Genomic DNA, 26660 nt, shown 5'->3' on the forward strand with positions numbered 1-26660 from the left:
AGATCTTTATAGTGGAAAAAGGTTCTTTAGATTATTAAAAATGGTTCTTTTAAGAACTGTTCACTGAAAGGTTCTTTTGCTAACCAAATTTGCTAATTCTATGGAATTGCTGTGAAAACCTCCTTTTGGAACCCCCTTTTGGCTCAGTGCTTTTTATATCACAACTATTCAGTGTTTTCAACCACATAAAGTTTAATTTAAGTTTCAGACAATTAAATAGACATTAAATAGGCTATTAGCCAAAAATACATTTTGTTACATACACACTGATGTTTATGGAAAGCGATAATAGGCTAATCCTTTCTTCAATTAAAATATGACGACGTGTTTTATATCAGATACACGTTGTGCAGTTAACTCTAAAGTTTACTGTGTTCTTTTTCCAGTTCACCGGCCCCTTAGTTTTATGTATTTTGGGAGAAATTGGTGAATTTAGGCTTTAATCCGACAGATTCGATTCTCTGAACTGCGGTGGCAGCACCCGTCGCGTGTTATAGATCAATTGACGATTTAAACGACAAAACACATTCAAATATTTATGTTTCCGAGCCATGAGGACACTATATTTGAGAGTGTGCAAGTTTTGTGGAGAGATTTGTGCTGCACATTACATTGATGTGCACACAACATGCTTCGTTACAAAATGGCATAGTAACTGCCTCAAGTATAAAAATTAAAATGTCGTGTCTAAAAGCTGCAGTCATTTTTTATTGTTTAAAATTAATGGAGAATATCTCATGTTTTTCGTGGGTGCTCAGTAGGGCTGCACGATTTATCGCACGATACGAAAAATAACATTGAAATTAAATGCGATTATTGCTTAAAAGTGATTCTTAGTGCGATTATGAAATCGCAAAGGCTGCGATTATTTTTTTATGCACAGCTTGTCAATGAAGTATGGCTCCAAATGTTAATCCATCTGAAAGCACTGCGAGTTTACGTCGCTTATAATGAACATTTGAAAAATCAACACGCGTCAAACATCTTTCCAGACATGAGAAGCATTTATCAACATCTTGTCCAATAAAAGACAACATTTAATAACATGTTTTTACTCCAAACTTCAAAACGACAGTTGAACATCCTTCTGTGAGATGATGTGGCTTCTTACACAGAATAAGGCAGTCGTGTGTTTATTAGTCATGTTTAATCAATCAAAGCGTTTCAATCTTCTGTTTATTCAGCTACAGCGATATGATGCGCATTATCTTCTTCTGAGGCAGGGCATATTTGGAGTTTCTGCGCAAGAGCGCCCTCTGGCTTTCAGATGGAGAAGCATTTACTACTGATCACAGAACCGTACAGCTCTGACAAGCTGCACATTAAATAATCGCGGCCGTTGCCAAATTGTGTGCAATGTAATCGCGATAAATTGTGCAGTCCTACTGCTCAGCATCTGTAGCCTATAGTTCATACTTCTTTAGTTAACAAGTTTGTGAATATTTTGAATAAAAAGGAAAAACGAAATAAAAGTGATACATATGTCATACAGTGCGATTGTGCCTGTGTGACACGTCGCCCCCACATTAATAATAAATGTGCACATATTGTGAATTAATTCTAATAACTAATTAATTCTATTAACTAATAACTTAGTAACCTAGCTTTCTTGGTAGCCTTCAGGAAATTAACTTCTCTAAGAAATTGATTCATATGTTTACTTTTAATTTCATATTTCCATATTGATAAAAAAAAATAAAAAAAAAATAAAAAAAAAATAAAGATATTGTTCACCCAAAAATTAAAATTCAGTCAAAAAGTTTGTGTAGTAAATTCTATGTTGAATCAAATAATATATTTCTTTCTGAATCTACTTTTTGCAATGTCTATTTGATGCTTTACACAATAATGACTTCAAATTATCTTTTTGGGGATCAGCCAAATTTGATGGACAATAAATTTGCGATTAATTTGCTATTAATTAGATTAATTAATCGCCACATCATGTAATTAATTAGATAAAAAATCCCAGCCCTAATATATATATATATATATATATATATATATGAAAGAACTTATGTAAAATAACATAATAAAATAAAATTGTAGTAATAACTATGTAATAACTACATCGTAACTATGTAATAACTATGGTAATAGGTGGAAACCATGATTCCCATGGTCATTTTTGCATTGGGTGTGTGTTCATTTACCTGCACATTTGACTCCCTGAGCGATGAGTCCCCACATGAAGTTGGCACAGTACTCACACCAGTGTGGCCCTCTGAAGGTGTGCACCTACGAGACAACACCAAAACACAGTAACATATAAATCAACTTCTGCTCGTCTGAGCCGTTTAAACCTGCTAATAAAGATGAATGTGTGATCAGAGACACTAGAGCAGTGTCAAATCTGACCGCTGCTTAATCCAATCACAATTAATCAGCAGAGAGGGAGAGGGCATTAATCAGGAGGAAAGTCCTGCTCTCTTGCTCTCTCCTCTCCAGGTAACAGCTCATCCAATCAGACGCGTGAAAACGCTCTTACGGGACAGGCCCGCTGGCGCTCTGAGCTCCTGACATACCAGCAGCCCCATCAAGTCTAGTCGCGGAAACTGGAAGGGTTTGATACAACACCAGAGCCATCTTACAGTAGATGATGAAATCAGTGTACATCAAACTGACATCAACATGAGAAGTGCCCTATTTACATATAAAAGAGGTCTGAGGAATTTAAATGATTTAATATTTACAGAGCTGTGGGGATTTTAGCAGTTTATAGAAAAGAGGACAAAGAAATGCATGTGGTTTACTGGATTATAAAAAGAAAGCCTTGTTTCTTATTCATGAAATATATTTATGATTACGGCTTTCTGGAATACTTGATTCTAATTGTAACTGTATAACTGATTGTCGTCTCTGGCATCAATTACCTACAAAACTGATGTGCTAGAGTTTCATATTCTTCTGTACTCTTTCTCTTCTTACATAATTTAAACTCAAATCAATATTCCATTTCCTTCCTTCCTTCTTTATACTGTAATGGAATGCTTAGTGTAACACCGACGATTCTATGGTTCCAGTATTATTAACTGTACTGCTGATGAAACCAGCCACGATACAGTATCCGAGCATCTATAAAGGGCAATAACCATGCGACAACAAGGAAAAAAACACGCATGAGAGGAAGAAAGGAGCAGAAGGAGCTCTTTGTGGAGTCAGCAGTCTGTGAGGTTTTGCGGTACCTCTGTCTCTGGACTACAGACAAACTGAAACGAGAGGGGGGCTGGGGGTCTGAGGCGCCAGTACCTGCTGATGATAGAAGCCAAATGAGGAAACGCCACAATGTTTACCAACCCTCTATCAGTTCCTAATCTCTCCATCTGTCACCGCAAACAACCTCCCTCGCTCTCCCTTCCTCTCTAATACAAAAAGAACATGTATTTATTCGATTTGTTTTCTGAACCTCTGGCAGAACTGCCTCTAAATAACCCTGTCTTAAACAGATTCACGGCTTACAGCATGTGAACTCTTACAACGTCTCCTGAAACCTGCACTCGCTGCCACGGCAACAACACACCCCTTGGGATGTATTTAAATCACATTTGGGTTGAATTTGCATAACATCCTATGACATATTTGCTCAAAACAACAACATAAGATTTAAAACAACATAAGATTGCTAAAACATTTCAATGAATGAGACATTTTGACAATGAGAAATTTTGACAACATGCAAAAAAATTTTAATACACCACAAATAATATTACCAATATTATTTACCAAAAATATTACCACGTTTATTTTCCTTTGCTAATCCCATTAGCAAATAGCTTTTGTTCTTGTTTGAGGCACAAATCAAATTCAATTATTTGAATTTGAATTCAAATTCAAGTGAGCTTTATGCATAAAACAAGAAAAATATGCAATCAAGTGATTAAAATAAACTTTAAATTCTTTTTTAAAAAATATTGTGGTATTCCTTTTTTAAGACTTTTACAATGTCACAACAACATAAAATTTACAAAACATTTCAATGAATCCCAGAAAAAAATTAGATCATTTTGACAGAATGTAAAACAATGTTGATACACCACAAATAATAATATTACCAATATTATTTTTTTGGTAATATACCAAAAAACATTACCAAGTTTATTTTTCTTATCCCATTAGCAAATATTTTTTTGTTCTTGTGTTAAGCACAAATCAAACTCAATGAAGTGAGCTTTGTGCATAAAAAAAATCCAATCAAGTAACAAAAATAAACTTTAACTTACTTTTTTTCTGAGAAATCTGTCAAAAAATGCAGTATTCGTTTTTTCAGCACTTTAATAATATCTTCATGCCATCATAATAAGTTCAAGTAAAATAATCCCATTAAACCAAGCTGTGAGCCTTTGCAGGTCCTTACCTTGAAGTTGTGGACTTTCTCATACTTGGGCGCCCGTTCGCTCTCCTTCAGCGTGGCTCGACGGACCAGCGACGTGAGCTGTGAATAAGCAAACAGTTTGAGAGGTTGCCAGAGAGTGGCCGGAGGTTTCTGAGGACTCATCTTCATCCCCAGAGCAGCAGCCACTATCCCCTGTTCCTTGCCCTCTGCCTTGGCCTTGTGCACCAGGGACTTTTCCTCCTTACGGAGCACGTAGGACTCACGGGACGGCATCTCGCACGCTTACGGAGCAATTCCACACCAAAGACACCGACTAAATAAACTTTGCACAACTCCAAGATATCCTAACAGACTCTTCTACATCTTTTGCCAGAGATTTGATGCCAAAAAAACTATTCAGAGACAAATCGCCAATATGACAGCCCAATTAGTCCAAATAGAGTTTCTTCAACGACTGTATGAAGCCCTGAGTGTGTGTCAGAGACAGTGTGTGAAGACCCGTGTGGTTCTCCCTGGGCATCTATATGCAGATGAGATGAGTTGCTGAGTTAATCCCGTCCTGCCTGCGAGCAGCAGATATCCTCTCTGGAACGCTGCCTCAAAGAGAGAGCGAGCGAGAGAGAGGGGGGTAAGTGAGGGAGGACCCAACGACAGTCACACTGAATTACACAGCTTAAATCAGCCAATCCCAGCAGAGCTGGCCAGGGTTTATCAGTGAGCTCACCCCTCCCTACAGCAACCAACCCCCCAATCCACTGCATGAGTGGGCAGAGGGAGAGAGAGAGAGAGAGAGAGAGAGAGAGAGAGAGAGAGAGAGAGAGAGAGAGAGAGAGAGCGTAGGGGGAGATAAGAAGTGGGACTGTAATGAGAGGTGAATGAGTCATGGATGAGCTCTGAGCTCATTCTCCTCCAATAAAAGCACAAAGCCAGCACAGGAACACACCATAAACACAACCCACATTATGTATTAGGGATTGAAAAAAATAATAATAAATATAACAATAATAATAATAACAATATAACAACAATATTTAAAAAAAAGGTTTAATGTGCTTTTTTGTAGGGCTGCCAAATTTTGTGATTATATATCAATATTAGGGCTGGGACAATACATCGAATCTCGATACGAAGAATCTGGAGCGATTCTGATATTTTCCGATGTATCGCGATTCTCTCTCAAATCGATTCTGAGCTTAGTTTTTAAACAGCAGATGGCACTACTATATGTGCTTTAGAAACACTCATACACTGCCTGCTTCCAGGTCCTTTACACACACCACTTAATCCTAAAATAATCATTCATAAAGTTCGAAATGGTTGAAGCGAATTACAAATCGCGTGTCATGAACGCATTCTGAGCTGAGGTGCGAGTATATTTAACCACTTAGACTTAGACTCAGCCGAACGCACGAGCGCTGTCCAGCAGTCTTCTTCGTGAGTGTTTGACAGTGTGCGGTTAAAACTAGCCTAGAGCGCCATCTGCTGTTAAAACTAAGCTCAGAATCGATTAGAGAGAGAAAATATCAGGATCGATCAAGATTCATTGTATCGATCGAGAATCGATGCATCGTCCAAGCCCTAATTAATATGCCTATATAGTTATTATTATTACTAAAAGATACAAAAAATAAAAAAATAAAATATTACTCGTATTATTTAACTGTAAAACAAAAAACGAACATTTAAGTAAAAATATTACTATTATTATTTTACAACTGTAAAATTACAATACTAATATTTATATATGTCTATCATTCAGTCAACCATTAAACCATAATTAAAACCAAACCTATATATAAACAAAAAATGACTTACTACAATCAAGTACAGTGGGTACAGGAAGTATTCAGACCCCCTTAAATTTTTCGCTCTTTGTTAAATCATTTTAGCAAATGGCTGAAATATAAGTTCATTTTTTTCCTCATTAATGTACACACAGCACCCCATATTGACAGAAAAACACAGAATAGTTGACATTTTTGCAGATTTATTAAAAAAGAAAAACTGAAATATCACATGGTCCTAAGTATTCAGACCCTTTGCTCAGTATTTAGTAGAAGCACCCTTTTGATCTAATACAGCCATGAATCTTTTTTGGGAAAGATGCAACAAGTTTTTCACACCTGGATTTGGGGATCCTCTGCCATTCCTCCTTGCAGATCCTCTCCAGTTCTGTCAGGTTGGATGGTAAACGTTGGTGGACAGCCATTTTTAGGTCTCTCCAGAGATGCTCAATTGGGTTTAAGTCAGGGCTCTGGCTGGGCCATTCAAGAACAGTCACGGAGTTGTTGTGAAGCCACTCCTTCGTTATTTTAGCTGTGTGCTTAGGGTCATTGTCTTGTTGGAAGGTAAACCTTCGGCCCAGTCTGAGGTCCTGAGCACTCTGGAGAAGGTTTTTGTCCAGGATATCCCTGTACTCGGCCACATTCATCTTTCCCTCGATTGCAACCAGTCGTCCTGTCCCTGCAGCTGAAAAACACCCCCACAGCATGATGCTGCCACCACCATGCTTCACTGTTGGGACTGTATTGGACAGGTGATGAGCAGTGCCTGGTTTTCTCCACACATACCGCTTAGAATTAAGGCCAAAAAGTTCTATCTTGGTCTCATCAGACCAGAGAATCTTATTTCTCACCATCTTGGAGTCCTCCATGCGGGCTTTCATGTGTCTTGCACTGAGAAGAGGCTTCCGTCGGGCCACTCTGCCATAAAGCCCCGACTGGTGGAGGGCTGCAGTGATGGTTGACTTTCTACAACTTTCTCCCATCTCCCGACTGCATCTCTGGAGCTCAGCCACAGTGATCTTTGGGTTCTTCTTTACCTCTCTCACCAAGGCTCTTCTCCCCCGATAGCTCAGTTTGGCCGGATGGCCAGCTCTAGGAAGGTTTCTGGTCATCCCAAACGTCTTCCATTTAAGGATTATGGAGGCCACTGTGCAGCAGAAATTTTTTTGTAACCTTGGCCAGATCTGTGCCTTGCCACAATTCTGTCTCTGAGCTCTTCAGGCAGTTCCTTTGACCTCATGATTCTCATTTGCTCTGACATGCACTGTGAGCTGTAAGGTCTTATATAGACAGGTGTGTGGCTTTCCTAATCTTTTCCAATCAGTATAATCAAACACAGCTGGACTCAAATGAAGGTGTAGAACCATCTCAAGGATGATCAGAAGAAATGGACAGCACCTGAGTTAAATATATGAGTGTCACAGCAAAGGGTCTGAATACTTAGGACCATGTGATATTTCAGTTTTTCTTTTTTAATAAATCTGCAAAAATGTCAACAATTCTGTGTTTTTCTGTCAATATGGGGTGCTGTGTGTACATTAATGAGGAAAAAAATGAACTTAAATGATTTTAGCAAATGGCTGCAATATAACAAAGAGTGAAAAATTTAAGGGGGTCTGAATACTTTCCGTACCCACTGTATTTAAGAAAAAAATAATAATTTACTATATTTATATATTATACAAATAATTTAAATATTTATTTCTTAATTTTCAAATGTTAAAACATCAAACTTTTATTCTGATGGGAATCTGCATGGAGCCCCTAAAGTTTCTCTTTTATTGATAAACGCTGACCAACCAAATTCCTAACTACATGTGCTAGTTTCATATCTCTTGTATCATGTCAGAGATTTCAAATCAATATTTCATGTCACATTTACTGTTCAATGAAATAGATTTGTCATAAAACATTAATAAAACACTAGTATAACATTTAAGCCCAATTATTTAACAAAAGTGGAGTGAATTTCCTTATTGGACACTGGGATTCGCCAGGCCCGAACCGTACACTGTGTGTAATTAAATCCTGCTTTATAAACGAGCACATGAGTCTTTCCTCTCCATCACACACGAACACATCAGATACTCCAATCTGCCTTCATAAATCACAATGACAGCATCAGCCAAACGACTCTGGATCATTCCCAAAAAGATCAGACAGAGATTATGTCTAAACAGTCTCTCTTTTCATGTGCTATTATTATTCTGTATATTAGTGATACACTGATATATTGGCCAGGATGATTAATTGGCTGATAATTGCTTGATATTTTGAAAGGCATCGGTCAACAACCGTGCCTGTCATACCTGTCTTCACTTCTGTCTGTCCCAAAATCAACCTACAGCTGTCAATAGCTATGTTTCCATCCACCTATTTTCATGCGCATTTTGGGATATCGCACAAAAAACGCTGGATGGAAACACCAAAATACGCATAAATTCTAAAAATGCACAAAAAACTTGTGCTCAATTGAGTCAGATAAACTTTTTTTTCCGATAAGAAAACATCCGCATAAACTACAATGGAAACACATTTTTCTTAGCGCCAGTTTATCAGGAAGAGACAATTTTTTTTTTGAATGAAAACATGCTTTATTCGCAAATGTTTGATGCAATATTCCAATTCCAATAAATTCACAGCTTTGTATGGAAACACAGTTAATGTGCACACAGATGATGCACACTGCGCTTACAAATATTTAGAGGTTTCTTTTAAGCACATGTGTAAAATAAGCTCAATTGATTTTAGCAATTGTATGTACATCTAATTAATTAAATTATATCATACACACTATAGTTCAAAAGTTTGGGGTCTGTAAGATTTTTTTTTTTTTATGTTTTTGAAAGAAGTCTTTTATGCTCACCAAGACTGCATTTATTTCATTAAAAACACAGTAATATTGTATTTTATTACAGTTTGGATGGGCAAGCACCAATCCCATTTTAATAAAATTTAAAAATCTATTTTTTATTATGAACATGTGTGAAGCAGTTCAGATCTGTACTCTTTAATGTATAGTTTGAACTGAATTTTAAGTATAACGAATACACTTTTCCTCTATCTTCCTCTCTTATCTCAGCTGGATTCTCTTCTGAAAGCAGCATGTTGGATCCAGACATGCCAACGCGCACACACACACACACACACACACACACACACACACACACACACACACACACACACACACACACACACACACACACACCATGCGTTCCCCTTTGATCAATACCAAAAGACTCGATTCTCTCCAACGCCAGTGAGCAAAGTGCTCAAATGTAGGGCTGGATGAGAGACCTCCCGCCTGCTGGCTTCCAGATCAATAAGCCAAACGGAGGCAGAGAATATGAAACCGCTGGAGCCAAGATGAAACGCTCAGCGTCAAAGTCTCCAGCGGTGACAGTCTCTCAGCAGCCCTGAAGGAACCTTCACGCCATGACTGTTACCTGTGTCAGGTGGGTTCACATGGCCTCCCAGGTCATTTTTATATGTTCACACCATTTCGAGGACTGCAGTTCCAGAACTCCACAGCATGCTGTGTACGGCCAGTCTGTCTGACAGGAAGTGGGCTTTCTGTCCGATCTCTAATTGACAAGATTGATCTTTCTGCTTTCTAAAATGTGTCTGGAGCAAAACGGTGGTCATAAATGGGTGGAGGCGAAAATGGCTAATTCAAGGCCATTTCCTTTCTTCTCCCAAAACGACACAAGTGAAAATCCATCTGTCTGTGCAATCACTCATTCAGTCTGACACACAACACCTGATGGGTTGGACATTCTCTGAGCCAGATTATCCCAGAGAGAGAGACAAACACATGCACAGACTAACACAATTTGGCCACATTATCTGCTGATGTAGCAGCATTATCACAGTTAAAGGTGATATAATTATTTTATGTTAAAGAGGTCCTATTATGCTTTTTTTCCATGTTCAGCTTTCTTCATTGTGTAATGTTGCTGTTTGAGCATGAAAAAGATCAGCAAAGCACAAATTCCCTCCAGCAGGAGTTATTCTCTATATCAGTGTCACTTTTTCTGGACTCCCTGAAATGCCTCCATTGTAGTCTTGAGTTTTTTCAAATAACATGCCACAATATTCCTCACTTAAATAATTCCTGCCCAAGCTATACACAAAAAAGGGGTGAGGCCTGGTTGAGTTGTGTTAGTAGTGTGTTGTCCAAGAAACGCTGTTTTTTCCCACCCTGAATCTAAGCCCCCTTTTTCAGCTTTTTTCAACAATGCAGTTCGATGAAGGTCAGATGTTATAAATGACAGTTTTGACATCACGAATCGTAGTTCGGGTTGATCAGCTTCTTCTTCTTGACTCATTATCAGACTCCAGCTCAAACTGATAATGGCATAACTGACGCCATAGTTACAGTAGTGTTTACAGCGCCTAAGGAAGCTTCCGGAACTAAAACTTGCCGGTTATGGTAAGGGCCATTACATTTCTGACACATGCTCTAGTGGTAGACCAATCACAACAGGCTGGGGCCAGATGACCAATCAGAGCAGACTGCGCTTTTCGAAAGGCAGGCTGTAAAGAAACCAAAACTACAACAGAGCGTTCAGACAGAGGGTGAAAACAGGTGCTGCAACAATGTACATTATGAGAAAAATAATGAGAAATAATGAGGGTCTAATGGTATTTCATGCATTCTGACTTATTTACACTGTTAAAGAGTTGGATTCTCATGCTAAACATGGCCAAAGTTTCAAAAAACGAGTTGGATGTATGACGGAGTATTTCTGTGCCAAATACACTACTTCAGATTTCTTATATGTTTCGGGGAGTTTTTTTCGAGTATGGCCCTGTAATACGCAATAAAGGGTGGAATTCCTAGTACGGACACTTTTTCCGGAAGAGTGCGCACACACATCGACCAGAGCAAGAGCACACCCATCAACGCGCTTTGTTTGGCTTTACGGAAGTCGTCAGCAGGGCTGCACAGGACTTGCTCAAGAAAGATTTGTCACTTTGTTTTTATCCCACGAAATCAACAATGTCACCAAAGAAGTGTGTTTTTGGTTGTGAGGGAAAGATAACCTTGCTTCCCAAAGAACCCAACGTTAAGGGAGCTGAGAGATTTGTGCTCACACATTACATTGATGCGCTCTCTATATTTGTTATTAAAATAACTATAGAAACCACCTTAATTTAACCATCAAAATAAGGATAAAGTCATGTCTGAAAGTTGCAATCACTTTTTTATTGGTTAAAATGAATGAAGAATATCTTGTGTTTTTCCGTGGCTGCTCGAGCCCTCAGGATCAGCACTAATGGTTTTATAAACAAGGCCCAGTTCTACGCTGGATTTACAGATCGTTTGAAACTGAAAGATGGAGCGGTCACAGCGATAATGATCCTGGTCATGAGTCAGAATCGCAGGTGGTGAGTAAAACTGCATCAAATGTCTGTTTTGTTGGCAATAGGCGCATAAGTGCATATAATGTAAACAACACGCACGAATAAAATATGAATTCAATGAATCAAAAGTTATCCATGGATAATGCGACGGTGTATTGTGTGTGTTTAAATACATTTGTTTAGCTGACCATTGATAGCTTCACTACACAAAAGCTGCGTGCTCGTCACTCTTTAGCTCCTGCTCACACGGCACGCCTCCAGAAGCTCGGCTGTTTTCAGAAAGACTCAGTACAGCGTATCTTTCTTTTATAAATCTGATAAAACTAAAGACTCTTTGGAAATATGAAGGATGCAATACTACTCTATAGGTACTCAAGATTAACATGAGATTGGCAGAAACTGTGTGTTATGTACCCTTTAAATGATGTAAACGTATTCTAGTAGACCCCATAAACAAAATCATGAACTTGTACATGAGCATAATAGGACCCCTTTAAATGTTTTTTTTTTTTTTTTTTTTTACATAATTCCACAATGCTCAGTTTATCAGAGGCTTTAAATAACTATGACTCCAATGTTGTGTCAACCAACGGGGTTGTGAGTCAATTTAACCAACCAATGGTAGATGGTGGGAGAGTTTGTTAAACAACCCATTTTTTTTTTTGCAGTTGTTTGTTGCCATTAATAGAGCAGAAATTGCACTTTTAAACTCAAGATTGCTTTCAAACTAATTTTTTGAAAGCAATATTTCTGGTGAAATACAGCTCCATCAACATTTGGACTTTTTTAATAATAACTAATTCTGACTCATCTCTGAGTTTGTAAAAAACTAAAAATCAAATCACACCTACAGTATCACACTTGGGGCAAGACATTCCCGAGGATTTAAAAGCAGCAATTTCAAGCACACCTCTTTGTTACAGCACTTACATCAATTATTCAGTAAAATTATCTATTACCCAAGTTGTAAAGCAATCTAAATAATTAGTGGTTTTGTTTCAGGACCCAGATTTTACATTGACATCAACTGATGACCATACACAATACTAAATTACTTTATTGTAACAAAAATGTTTATTAAATGAAACTGAAATGTAGTAATATTACCAAATATAGGCACAAAATCTGTTCATGTTGGCATGTGATTCATTTAGATGATTCTACCAAACTACACATGCATTTAAACAAAACAAAAAAGCAGAGTTTGATTGGATGCACAAGCTCTGACAACCTTTTTAAAGTGTTAATAAGTTGAAAAGTCTATATAGTAATTTTACTATCCTACCCACGGACCCAAAAAAAAAAAAAAAAACCTGCTGAAATCGGCACTCAAACTGTTGATCTCTGACTAAAATGATCAGAGATATTGTTAAAAATGTCAGCTGCTCGGTTCAGAAGGTTTTACACAAGATCAGATACTGCATGAGGTTTAACAGACTTTACCACATTTAACTCTTATAGCTGTTGTGTTTATGAATTTAAGCATTACTTCAATGTGTAATTTTTTTTAACTGGTTAGTGTTCTGAAATGTTTAAGTCATTTCTGCCGCTAGGTTTCAATAAATGATCTTTCTGGACTTGGAGAGGAAGTTTTGAGTTCTGAAATTTAGAGTATGATCAGTACAATAACCTCTTTAATCTCAAAAGAGCTAGAAAAATTTGCATCGCCATGAAATGTCTCCTTTCATATCACCCACTTCTTATAAACACAAGCCTCATTTTAGCAAACCACGCAAAAACTGAAATGAAAATGTTCTGGTTATGTAAAATGTTAAATGCGCTGTTGAGTTTGCATAATAACTGTCAGCTACCTGACCTCATTTCCTGTTCATCCCTCTATCATCTTCCCTCTTTACTTTTTCTAAGCAACATACAGATGTCAGTAACATCAACATCATGACTTCACAGACTTCCAATCATTGAAATGGCTTCATTCCATCAGTGCCCTGAAACACAGAGTTAAGTTTGAGAAAGTCTCTTCTCTCAGCACTGCAGTGATGTGGGTGGTTATGTTATATAACGTTACATAAGGACGGAGTGATGCATAATCACAGCGCAGGCGATCAAACAGTGCGGCAAACACTCAAAGCACCATATATGATGAATGATCACACGGACCGGAACTGGGAGGCCAGTCTTACCACGCACATCATCGTCATCCTCAATCAGAACGAACAATGTTCCTATAGCAACACATGCATCACACATCAGACAGTCATATACTATTATTCATAAACCCTAACATGAGGTATTAAAAGAATATTTTGGTTTCAATACAAGTTAAGCTCTGTCACCAGCATTCGTGGCATAATGTTGACAACTTCAAAAAAAAATAATCAACTCGTCCCTTGTTTTCTTCTTCAAAAAAAAAAAAAAAAAAAAAAAAAAAAAAAAGAAGCAAAATCTGGGTTATAGTGAAGCATTTCTAATGGAAGTGAATATGGCAAATTTGTAGAGGTTTTATAAAAAGCAATAATGTGAAAGGTATAATTTTCTAAAAGGCATATATACAAAAGGACATGTGAAAGCAGGATGCAATCATACTTCAACACTTATTACAAAAACAAATTACCAAATGCAAAGGAAAATGTATGTCATAGTGGGAAAAAAAAAAAACACTAAATAGATGAACTAGAGTTATTCTGTGTGAACGTACATTAATTCTTCTTTTAAAACTGGACTATAAAAACTATTAAATATGTATTATTTGAGATGTAAAGCGGTTTTATTTTTTTCAAAGTTGGCATTTTCATGGCAACAAAATTGGATATAACTTTATGTAGAAAAGGTTAGTAAGCAATTTTTTTTTACACTAAAATCATGTTAATATGCATATTGTTTATGTTTTGTAGCTATACTATTGAGAAAGTGAGTATTTTAATATTTACAAATTGGCCCCCTTAATTTCCATTGTAACTAACAGATTTATTTTAAAGGAAGGACAAGTGGAAATACATTTTTTTTGTGGTAAATCACCATTATGCCATAAAAGCTGTTGATTAAGCATAACTTGTACTGAAACCCAGAATATCCTTAGAATATTTGTGATATTACTTTGCTAAGTGAGCAAATTTTTGTTGCAACAAAATTCCATAGACTTACACTACTGTTCATAAAAGTTTGAGGTCCGTAAGATTATTTTTTTGGTAACAAATTAATGCTTTTATTCAGCAACAGTAAAGACTTTTTAAGGGGCGGCTCCTTAAAGGCTTATTGGTAAATGGCCAAAGCGTTATGAAGTAGTTTACTTACAGTTTACAATTGTTTACAGTTTGTGATGAAGCTGCTGTAAGAATCCAATAAAGTTGCCTGCTTCATCTTTCAACAAAAGTTTCTTTGCAAACTGTCCATTACATTGTGCCTCATTTACAAAACAATCTGCAGTCAAATGCTCTGAACAAACATATAATCCCTAAAGCAATCCAGGACGGCATTACAAATAAACCATCCACTTGTTTCTGATGCTGGGGTCCTTCTGAAGTCTGTACAGAAACACAAACGAGCTGTTTAAACTGGACACGTCAAACTCTTTACTCTTCCATTTGCCCTGTTGTCAGGAGTAGCTGAAGCACATGTCAGAAGCTGAATGGGCATCTGTACACTTTACCCAGTGTAGACAGCGTCTGTGATTATATCGTGTTCTATTTGCTTTTGACACGACGTAGACAGGTGTCAACTGTTAAGCGACTGAACACCAGTGGGCGGGGCCTATGGTGCGACGATGTATAACTATTTGTCAATGTCTTTCTATGGAGGCTGTAATATGCAAATGTATTTGCCCTTTTGATGTCACAAATCCCACAATATCCATACGAATCACGCATTTTTGAAGGTTGGTTATTTTTTTATAATGAGGATGACATTTTAAGCTCTGAAACTTGCAGGATGTTTTAATAGTACAAAGACCACTTATATGTCTTCAGTATCAGTGTACTGATTACTCTATTGTGTCTTAAAGAGACAGCACCCCTTGCATTCCTGCTGTCTAAATATGTTTTTAATGTTAACCAAATAACAAAAGACAAGGAAATCACTCATTGCTCATGACTGAATAGTAACTTAATAATTAATAATGATTGATCTTTATTTTATTTATACAGTGAAGATTACATGCAATGTTGTTTTACATTTTATTAGCTACTTTATTCAATTTCGTACCTGAAAACTGGATACATGAAAAACCTGAAAAGCTTTATTTATTTGTATCTTTGCTTTACTGTATTTATTTGTGCTGTTTGATTATTTGTTCTTGTTTTCTTTATTTTTATTTGACAGCAGTAATTTTTTACCTGAACATAGCACATACCGAACCGTACCGAAACCGTGAGCCTAAAACCGTGATACAAACCGAATCGTGAGCAATCTGAACCGTTGCACCCCTAATAGGAACCAGCTAGCAATACCCTAGCGACCACAGTGCAACACTATAAAATATTCATAACACCTTAGCAACCGCATAGCAGCACCCTGGCTTAAAGGCACAGCACTGTGGCAGAGAGTTTGGCACAGACAAGCACAAAAGTCTAGTTTTTGACTGAATTTTCAAAGGCATAACAGTAACTACAGATTTAGCCGAAATTGAGTTATGACTTAAAATGGGTCTCTTATACTATAATCTGTCCTGTGACAAATGTGTTCAGCTCAACTATGCTATTATTCAGAAAAAAATGACTTGATATCAATTTCCACAAACAAAATTTAAACAAAACTATAGCACCACATTTTCTCAGTTCCAGTTTTGTCATAATTTCTGTGTTTAGCCTTTGCATGGCAGCGTTCCTTTAAAGTGCTGTTGTTGTTCATGCCGAGTGGTGAATGAACAGCAAAGAAGTGCGGAACTGAGACACGAGCCCTGCTTCTTTATCTCCATCTCTCTCTATACTAACTTTCTTCTTCACTTCCTCTGACTGTCATACAGTGTACTGCTGATCGATTGTGTTACGCAACTCTGCTACATTCCTGTCTCCCCCGCATGACAGCAGAGCAAGGACAGACACACACTTAGACTAGAGACTGTGCCGCATGGACTACAGTCAAGTGTTTTTAACCCATACCTTGTCACAATAGTGGTGTATCTATAACATATCCGTTTTAAAGACAATCTTTAAAACCTCAAAAACTTTTGAAATAGTCATAGGGGTCTAAAGATGTTCTTCCCAAACAACTAATTTCAAAACAGTTGAGATCTGTGCTGAGATTAAAGCCTATCAGTGTACAGTGTATATACTGTGTATAGATGAGTTTACGGATGTGCTAAATAGATGTGAAGCTTAAGTTTTAACAATCAGATCAGATATGTAGCTGCTAATGTAGGTTAATGACAATTACTGTAGTAATTACTGTGTGAAACATGTAAATGCCAAGGATTGAATGAAATCAGTTCTTGCTTCAGAAGGTTTCATATAATAACATTGTTTAGTAAATGCGGCAAAAATGTTATGTAATAATGTATCTTAAGAGTCGAAGCATTAAAGCTTTCCTAGTTAACTAGTGCTTTACAGTACTAGTCTCAGCCTCAGATGTCACGCCCATAGACCATTGGCTGAACGTCTGATGCATATGGCACACTTAACTGGAAACACTTCAGGAGTTTGGTTGGTTGAATTTTACATGAATTCTACAGGATGTACAGTGCTAAATCCCCTCGTGGAAGAAGAATGCAGTACTGTTTACAACTGTGAAAATGAGCGCTTACCAGTATTAACTAAACACTGGATTTTTAAATGTATCTAATGTTCGCGGCTCCATTGTTGCAGTAAACTTGCACAAAGTTCTTAAATGAATAATTTACTAAATGCACACCGGTCTGTTATTGTAGGGACATCGACTTTACATTTCACACCCCTAAACATGACACGGAAAAAAAAGAACTGTGACTGGTTGTGTTACATGTCAGTCAAACGTCCTCTTGGGCGGTCCTTGGCCAATGAAAGCTGCGATAGAGTCCAGACCTTCTGCTGTCAGTCTGAAGGTCTGGCTACGCGAGACTACTACAGTACTAACTCGCCCATCTAAAGGTAATGAGTACTAGGGGAGCTAATTTTACTCAAGAACAACTTCATGTTAGCAAATAAAATATGTCTGAAGCAAATATTCACTAAATACTCACTCAAAATCCATTGAGAAGCATTTGAAAAAAAAAAGTCTGTTTCCACCACAAAATAAAGATAATTGCAACTTTGATCACAATTCTGAGTTTATTTCTTACAATTCTGTTTTAATCTCGCAATTTTTTTTGTTTTTTTTTGTTGAAGTTTTATTAAACTGTGAGATGTTAATTCAACATTGTGAGATATAAACTCAGAATTGCGAGAAATAAAGTCAGAATTGTGATATAGAAAGTCACAATTATTACTTTTTTTTTTTTTACTCCATGGCCAAAACAGGCTTCCAGAACAATGCACATTTTCAGTTTTCAAATACTTCTCAATGTTTTTTGAGTCAGTATGTAGTGAATTGTGATCTCACAATTTTTAATGTAATGTCTCGCAGTTTAAAAGACATTGGTCCCTATCATATACCCTGCGCAATGCGACGCCAGGCAGGGCGCAAGTGTTTTTTGCTAGTTTCAGCCCGATGCAATTATCATTTTCACATCCAGCACCACATTATTTAAATAGCAAATGCACTCGTGGCACATTGTTGGCGTGTTGCTATTTTAAGGCAACTGAAAATGACTGCGCCATTGACCAACAAAAACCTGGTCTAAAGTCAATGGCGCAGGATTGTTATTTATTTATTTTTTTATTTAAAGAGTGCGTTAGTAATATGCGCCTATAGGCGGGTGCACAACGTGCATACACTCTGCTTGTTACAGCACACAAACATGTCAAATATAAAAAAAAATAAATAAAAAAAAAATTACAATGTAAAAGATTATTGTGTACATAAAGATAAAATTTTCTCAACATGTCATAATGGATAGTCATTGCATGTATCAGAATTACCTATATGCAGTAATGATGAATAAAATTGGCTAATTATTTGACCAATCGTGGCAATACACACATGTATTTAAACTGACTCGTCAGGTTGAGGGTGTCTATATTCTGCCATGTGAATAGCGAATCCGCCATGGTGCAAGCGCACCTAGCACCTAGCTTTTAAAGGGAATGGGAGATGACACTCTGATTGGTTTATTGCACGTTACGCCCAAAACACACCCATGACTCATTAAGAGACTAGGCACAAACCTTTTGGACCATGTGCCTAGCGCGTCAACCATTTTTTCCATCGTTAAACTAGCAAAAGTGGATTTGGACACACCCTAAGTGCACCTGCGCTATGCGCTTCAGATCATGAGCTTAGATCATTAAAATAGGGCCCAAAATGTTAAAATCAAAAATGTGTTATAAGCTTGCAATTCTGGGGAAAAAAAGGCAGAATTGCGAGATGTTACCTCAAAATGGGTGGAAACAGTCTTCTATACATTGTTCACTGTCAAGGTCACCTGTAGATTTTGGGACTTTGGGAAGACTTTGACACAGTTACTGGCAGTTAATAGTCTCAAACAGGCCCAACAAATGAATCACTATCACATGCTATTTTTGAATCCGAGGTTCCAGCTATACGGAACACGTCAAGTGTGGCGTGTGCATGTTTCCTGCATGGATAAGCAGTGCTTTTCCAGACTGCTGAACATCCGCAGTGATTTCTGGAAACTGTAGCACTCCTAAAACACCTTTACTGACTGAATCATTCAACCTGTTCGCCTGCTGAAATGATTCATCGAACCGAAGACATGCACAACTCCTACACCAGAGCCCTCTTCACCGACGCAGTGTTTATCTATGTTAGAGAGTATATCTAAACAAACACGTTTTATATTTAGAGCCTCGTTCATGAGTCAAACGCACAATGGAAAACTGTAGAACGTCGGCAGTAATATTTACTGATGTGTGCAATGATGGTGAGGAGGAGTAAAGAATATTAATCAAACTGAATTATACAACAAGTGTATGATAAATGAAGGGCTGGTGTTATTCATACAGCTAGAGAGAATTTCGCAGAAAGTGTGACGTGTAAGATGTGACATCACCAACAAAATATTTCACTAAACATTTCAGCAATGACTAAGGTGCATGGCTATTACATACACAGTTGATAGTCTATAACAGTGGGGATTTTCCATTGACACACACCGACGGACGCAGCGAAGATACATCAGTCCAGTGTGTTCCACAAATGTCAGGCTTGTTTTATTTGATCTAATGAGCCCTGCGGCTCTCGCTGCAGCAGTTACGCCAGAGGGATTTCAAAAATAATCATCATGAAGAATACTGACACTCACACACGCACTCACATACCTCATTTTGCGCACAGAATCTCAGACCACCAAATAATTTTACGTAATATATTACACATCATACTACTAGTTAGTTGATCGCTGGAAGTAGGGCTGCACGATTATGACAAAAATCATAATTGTCGATTATTCCCTTTAAATTGTAATTGCAATTATTAATTACGATTATTGCAATTACATTGAGTGATGTTTTAAATAGTTTTATACCATTGTTTGAAGCAACTGCATGCCATATTATTTTATGTAAAAATAAAAAAAACAAGCTGAAAACATTCTTTCTGAACATTTTTTTTTTTTCCTTTTTATTGCTTTTCTATAGCATTAAGCCTCAAATGTCACATATATATATATATATATATATATATATATATATATATTTATATATATATGAATATACATTGGTTTGGTTTTTTCTTTAATAAAAAAAGTAAACATATCCATATAATAATAATAATAATAATAATAATAATAATAGGGGCTTTAGCACCATGTTGTTCTATGAACTTAGTTATAGGAACTAGCCGCCAGTGTGGTTCCCCGAGTATTAATGTTCCCCAGGGCCATTTTCCTGGTTGCAATCGCACCGCCAGTAGGAACTCTGAAGTGACGTAAACTGGACTTTTTGTTGTGACTTTTATTTTGACGGCGCTGAGAACAGCTCAGCCAGAGCACACAGTGCTCGCATTCTCCGTCTTCATCAGTTTATGATCTGTTTAACAGTCCTGTGTAATACGTGATAGAACTGGTATACAAAGAAAGTAGACAGTATATGAAAAAGTATTAGCTTTTGCCGTGTGGTTGATGCCCAATGTCGCTAGCTGAGCAGAAATACATAATCATGTTTCGCTTGGTCTGCTCAAAGTCGTGCTGGATTTTATCCTTAGTGTGAGGTTGAGAGGTCCATCTATAACTGTTTTCCATGTTTGTAGAGTTAGTTAGAGTAAATGTATAGGCTGTGTACAAGGCTTTTTAAAAATGGCGGGTGCTGGTGTTTTGCGTTCTTTCGACCAATCATCGTACATATACGTCACTCCTTTTGTGCTGGGTTGGACCTTTTACACTCTGAAGTAGTCGTGATTCGCCTCTCACAACATAACATGCTCTAAACACACCTCTAAACACGCAGAATAATGTAGGTGGATATTTTTTGCTGTAATCGCGCCTTTGAACGATCACGAAATCGTGGCATCCGTAATCGTAAACGCAATTAGAAATTCAATTAATTGTATATATTTAGTATATAGTACATACACACACAAAAAACCAAAAACAAAAAAACAAAATCACCAAAACACTAGCTGATTAAAAGACATTAAAGATACAATATGTAATATTTTTGCATTAAAATATCCAAAAAAACACTAGAACAATGTTAGATATTTTGTTGACTTGTGGTACATTACTCCAAATGTTTCCAACAATGTTTAAATCCAGAGAAATCTGCAATTTTAAGCAGTGACACGGCACGACACATTGTGTCGCCTGTCAATGGCGTCATATCTGCGTCACCCTCGGCTGTCGGTAGAAACCATGGAAAAACAGTGCGCTTCCTGAAAAAAATGCAGAAGTAGTAGTTGTAGAGTCAAAACCGACGATCTCTGGTAGCGTCTAGCAAGCTTTGTTTTGCACATTTGCTATGGACCACAATTACTCATTATCATTTGTTGCGGGTTCTGTCACCAAACAAAACCCCATAAAGAGAAAACAGCTGTGGAGGTGAACACAACAACTCCCATGATTCCACGCTCCTTCAGTGCATCATCAAGCTACGTCTTTGTCATTGTTTTGAATAAGCGACCTCTAATGGTGACATTTACATACTGTGCCTTCAAGCAAAAATTGAAAAACGTTAATTCTGAAAAAAGCTTTAGCAGCACTTCAAGATGCCAGTTTGTGTATCTAAATCAACATTAATACATTTAACTTAAGTGTCCATATACAGTAGTGGCCAAGAGTTATGCCCAGCCTAGAAAAACTGACATCTTCACTCTTTATGATTTATAAATGTGTTAAAGATTTTGTAGTCACTTTGCATTGTTGTGCTTGGAGTCGACTGTTTTATCTGTGATAACGCAATGAAACATGCCAAATTGTACAGACATAATTATTGGCCAGGCTGTCATACAAAGAAATTATGAACACATGCAAAAACAAAAGAGAACCAATAAAAATTAATAACTGATTATGTTGTCAGTGTATGCTTTTTCCTGTGAGCTTTTTGTTTTACTATGCATTTTTGCATAGTAAAATAAAACCTGTAGATGCAGTTTGCCAGATAATTGTGTCAGATAAATACCTTAACCAAGTCTAGTGTTTTGTTTTTCCCTCATATTTAAAACATTTTAAAAAATATAATATATGTTCCTCACATTTTCATGGTTTAATGAAACTTGTAGGGCCATAATAATGGCGACTACTGTAACTTTTGAGGCTGATGAACAGGGCACAGAGGTGTGTTGTTTCTTTTTTTAACCATGTGATAATCTTTTAACAGGCCTAATAGGGTTGAATAGAGGGCGACTGCTCCATACTGCCAAGATATACAACCGCAAGTAGCCGTCAAATAACCAATCAGCTCTCAACGGAGATTCCTCTCCAGTGCTCTGCCTCCGTCTTATTATCAGAAACGTATTGTCCGTTAAACAGAGGCAGTTTCTCTCTCTTCACTGTGACTGTTCCACTGCCAAACAAAAACAAAGCAGCTGATTGGTTAATCCAAACATTCTCAGCCAATCTGTGACCGTTCCACTGCCAAACAAAAACAAAGCAGCTGATTGGTTAATCCAAACATTCTCAGCCAATCAGAATGAACTGCAATGGCTTTGTCTGCACTGGCCTGAGTAAACGTGTAACAAGAACTCAAAACGAAATGCTGCAGTGAGAAACACTTTAATGTGGCAGATAGTGAATCTTACTGACAGTCAGTGCATCAAGGATTATTAAAGAAGTCATTTCCCATTTTTTAAATTTTTGAAATCAGAAAAATTAAATTTAATGAAAAACTAACCAACTTTCTCCCCAGACCACGACTGTGAACACGGGAAATCTCACAAAATCTATCGAGACTTTAGAATAAACATGGCGGACGATAGGCAGGAGGAAATTGCAATGATAGTGTTTAGAATGATTTTGACAAAAAAAAATAAAAAGAGCAAAGTTTGAAGTCGTGAAGACGGCGGGAATATGGTCTTTACTTTCTGCTGTGCCATGACTGTTTGTTATGCTTCCGTCTTCTGTCAGCTCGCTTTCTGATTGGATATTGTTTAGTTTCAAGTGAAAATCTCCAGAACGTGCGCGCGTTTGTCCTCAGGGTTCCCCCACACATCAGGATTTGTGATCGTAAATTTCAAATATTCCACATGTTGAAAACTTACGATTCGCGATCGGGGAGGCTCCGACATTCTTCCGAGCAGATTCAGTCACTCTTAACACACCTCACAACACAGGAAAATCTGATAAGATAATCTGTAGAACCATCAAGATAATCGGGACATTACCTAGGATTGTCGGAAGGGGAGAAATCCAAAAATCTGGCCCAAAATCAGCCAGATTATCTTGTGATGTGTACCCAGCATTAGTTCGGTTTGTTTAGGCATAAATAAACATGGCAATCATGCTCGGATCCACATAAAGAACACACACACACACACACACACAAAAAACACAGTCTGAGATCACCTGAACGACGTGGACTCAAATTCTGGAGTGATTCGCTTGTGATGAGAAAGCAATCCAACCCAATGGACCAACGAACCAGGCTGTGTCATAATGCGTTATGTAAAAAGCAGCATTTCTGATGGATGAGCACATTAGTTAACGCAGCTGAAAACCAGAGTGCCTCTTATGCTGTCTAATTGCTCTTCACCGAAAAAAGGTGCATTGCAAGAATGCCTTGATTCTCATTCTAACTGATAAATTATATATGTAGCCATCACATAATTGTGTGTGTAATGACAGTTACAGATAAAGCCATAATGAGGAACAAAAACAGGTGTACTCTGACCAATAAGAGGACAGTTTCACTCACATGTGACTTGCATACCAAAATGTGTTTATGCTTTGAAACACTGCCATCTTCAACCAAGATGAAAACTCAACATTGTAACAATTTAGTCTCTGTTTCAGAGCAAAACAAACAATTTGAAAATGCCCTCAATCAAGTCATGATCATCCACATTTACATGCCAACTTCCATCTCTTATTGGGCTTTTAGCAACCTGCCTTATTTCACATGTTAAGGGATTAGCCAATCTTAACAGAGGTCATTTATATATAGAGGTTTTAAAGGTACACAGCAAAACAAATAAAGAACACTTCAGTTTTGATGCGATCACAAACTCCAACACAGCCTTTCACTGTGTGATAGTGTGCGTGAAGACACTAGAAAGTTTCATCTTTGTTCAGTGTCTGTGCTATTTCTCTCTAAAAGTTATAAGCATTAAAAATATCCTCATTTAAACTACAGTTGCGTTGATCTTTTAACCCCTTCACATAAGCACTCGTCAACGCGGCCATCTTGTTTTTGTCTTCCCAGTAATTTGTTGTTCGGCTTTGTCTAATTCTTTTGTGAAACAACGTTCTGGGCAAGTGTTGCCACCTTGTGGACAAACTAACTACTGCAGAAACGTTCAAGGCACATATACGAGCTGAGTACGCATAAAGTTCGCATAAAAACTTCAGGCTTACTTTGTGCTGAAGGGTCAGATAGAGTGTGAAAAGGGGGCATAAAAACATGTATGCTATGACTGCTTCAAACATTGTGTTTAAAATTCAGCCTACCCCTCTAATAAAACTGAAAACAGACCAGACTTGCAAAGACAGCAATGAATAGAAACATTGCTTAATATGAAAGTGCATCCAACAGAATAACCGCATCTTACATAAGTGTCCATGAAACAAGCTCATAATGTCCTACAGCAACCAAGACACAGCGTCTCTCTTTACTGCCACGGGTAACCATGAGAAACCAGGCCATGTTACACAACACTCACTACAAACATCAGCTGATATAGAAATACTTTGATAACTGTTTCAGCCTATGATGATTCTTAAGATTCAGTAAAGACAAAAGACGAACTTCGGACTGAAAAGTGTGCAAGCGATTAGAAATAATGGTTCAACGGATCACAAAAGGCACGGTTCGGATCATATTATGGTTTTTGAGTCATGGATTGGAATACGGAAAATTTTTCGGATCAGCAAGAAAATAAATAATTGAATTACTTGGATTAGTTGCTTTCCATTTATTACTTAAAGAATGCTTTAAGTACTTCAATACCACAGCAAAAACTACTAGCCTAACTAATAAAGTTCAAACATTAATAAAGACAAGTGAAAAGTCAGTAAAAAATTATAGTAGTATTTTGTAGTATTCAGGTAGGCTACAGAAATGGCCTAAATGTAAAACAACACTATAGTGTTGTTCACTGTATGAATTAATATAGATTAATATTTGTTAAAGATGTGTTTTGTTGTTTGATTATCATTAATGACTTAGACAGCAGCAGGTATTTATAGGTCGCTGTCACTTAAAGAGTGAATGCACAGATCCAATATAATGATACACATCCAATTTCTTTCTCAACTTTTTAATGTTGACTTAGAGGAACACTTCACTTTTTTTGAAAATAGGCTCATTTTACAACTCCCCTAGAGTTAAACAGTTGAGTTTTATCGCTTTTGAATCCATTCAGCCGATCTCCGGGTCTGGCGGTACCACTTTTAGCATAGCTTAGCATAGTTCATTGAATCTGATTAGACCGTTAGCATCTCGATCCCAAAGATTTTCGATATTTTTCCTATTTAAAACTTGACTCTTCTGTAGTTACATTGTGTACTAAGACCGACGGAAAACGAAAAGTTGCGATTTTCTAGGCCGATATGGCTAGGAACTATACTGTCATTCCGGCGTAATAATCAAGGAACTTTGTTGCCGTACCACGGGTGCAGCAGGCACAATGATATTACGCAGCGCCTGTGACCCCCTGCTTGCACAGGGAGCGTGCCTTGCAACCATGGAAACATTTGTGAGAGACGCTGCGTGATATCATTGCGCCTGCTGCACCCATGGTACGGCAGCAAATTCATTGATTATTACGCCGGAATGAGAGTATAGTTCCTAGCCATATAGGCCTAGAAAATAGCAACTTTTCATTTTCCGTCGGTCTTAGTACACGATCTAACTACAGAAGAGTCAAGTTTTAAATAGGAAAAATATCGAAACTCTTTGGTCATTTTTGAGCGAGATGCTAACGGTCTAATCAGATTCAATGAACTATGCTAAACTATGCTAAAGGGGGTACTGCCAGACCCGGAGATCGGCTGAATGGATTCGAAAACGGTAAAACTCAACTGTTTAACTCTAGGGGAGTTGGGAAATGGGCCTATTTTCAAAAAAAGTGGAGTGTTCCTTTAAGATATAACCAACTATGTTTACGAGAATACTTGCCGAGATGGGTTTTTTGATCATTTTGTGTGTATGTGTCCGTTGAAGCTCAAGGAGATGAGAAAGATGAGTCAATTCTGTGTTCAGATCAGCGCCCTATCTGAAAAGCGCCTCTGTGTGTGCGACTGTGTGCTCAGATAAGAGCGCGAGTAGCGAATTGAGTTCTCTTTTGCCTCTTCTTGTGCTGAAATGGTTTAAAAACTCTTGAATGTGTAAACTGGCAAGACAAAACACGTCCAAATGATAAACTCTCACTCTGTGATGGTTCTATGATGGAACGGTAGGGCCTAGTCCGTACGGATCACGGATTTAACTACGATCCGTTTAACCCTTAATTGGAAGACATGCATAATATTAAATTTCTGGCTGATGTGGATAAGCTGTATTTGTCCTAAAGTCAATAAAACTAATAAAACTTCTCATCTG

General features: G+C 37.5%; 1 protein-coding gene across 1 annotated transcript in view; it reads right to left on the reverse strand.

Annotated features, from left to right (window-relative positions):
* Nucleotides 1-26660, reverse strand: part of chn1 (chimerin 1) — a 61580-nt gene that overhangs the window by 13007 nt on the left and 21913 nt on the right. Inside the window, exons 7-8 of the mRNA XM_051906027.1 lie at nucleotides 4355-4432; nucleotides 2154-2238 (exon numbers count right to left, since the gene is read on the reverse strand). Coding sequence (XP_051761987.1) covers nucleotides 2154-2238; nucleotides 4355-4432 — 163 coding nt within the window. The remainder of the gene's footprint in view (nucleotides 1-2153; nucleotides 2239-4354; nucleotides 4433-26660) is intronic.

The sequence above is a fragment of the Ctenopharyngodon idella genome, chromosome 9, assembly GCF_019924925.1.
Source record: "Ctenopharyngodon idella isolate HZGC_01 chromosome 9, HZGC01, whole genome shotgun sequence".
NCBI classification, from domain to species: Eukaryota; Metazoa; Chordata; class Actinopteri; order Cypriniformes; family Xenocyprididae; genus Ctenopharyngodon; species Ctenopharyngodon idella.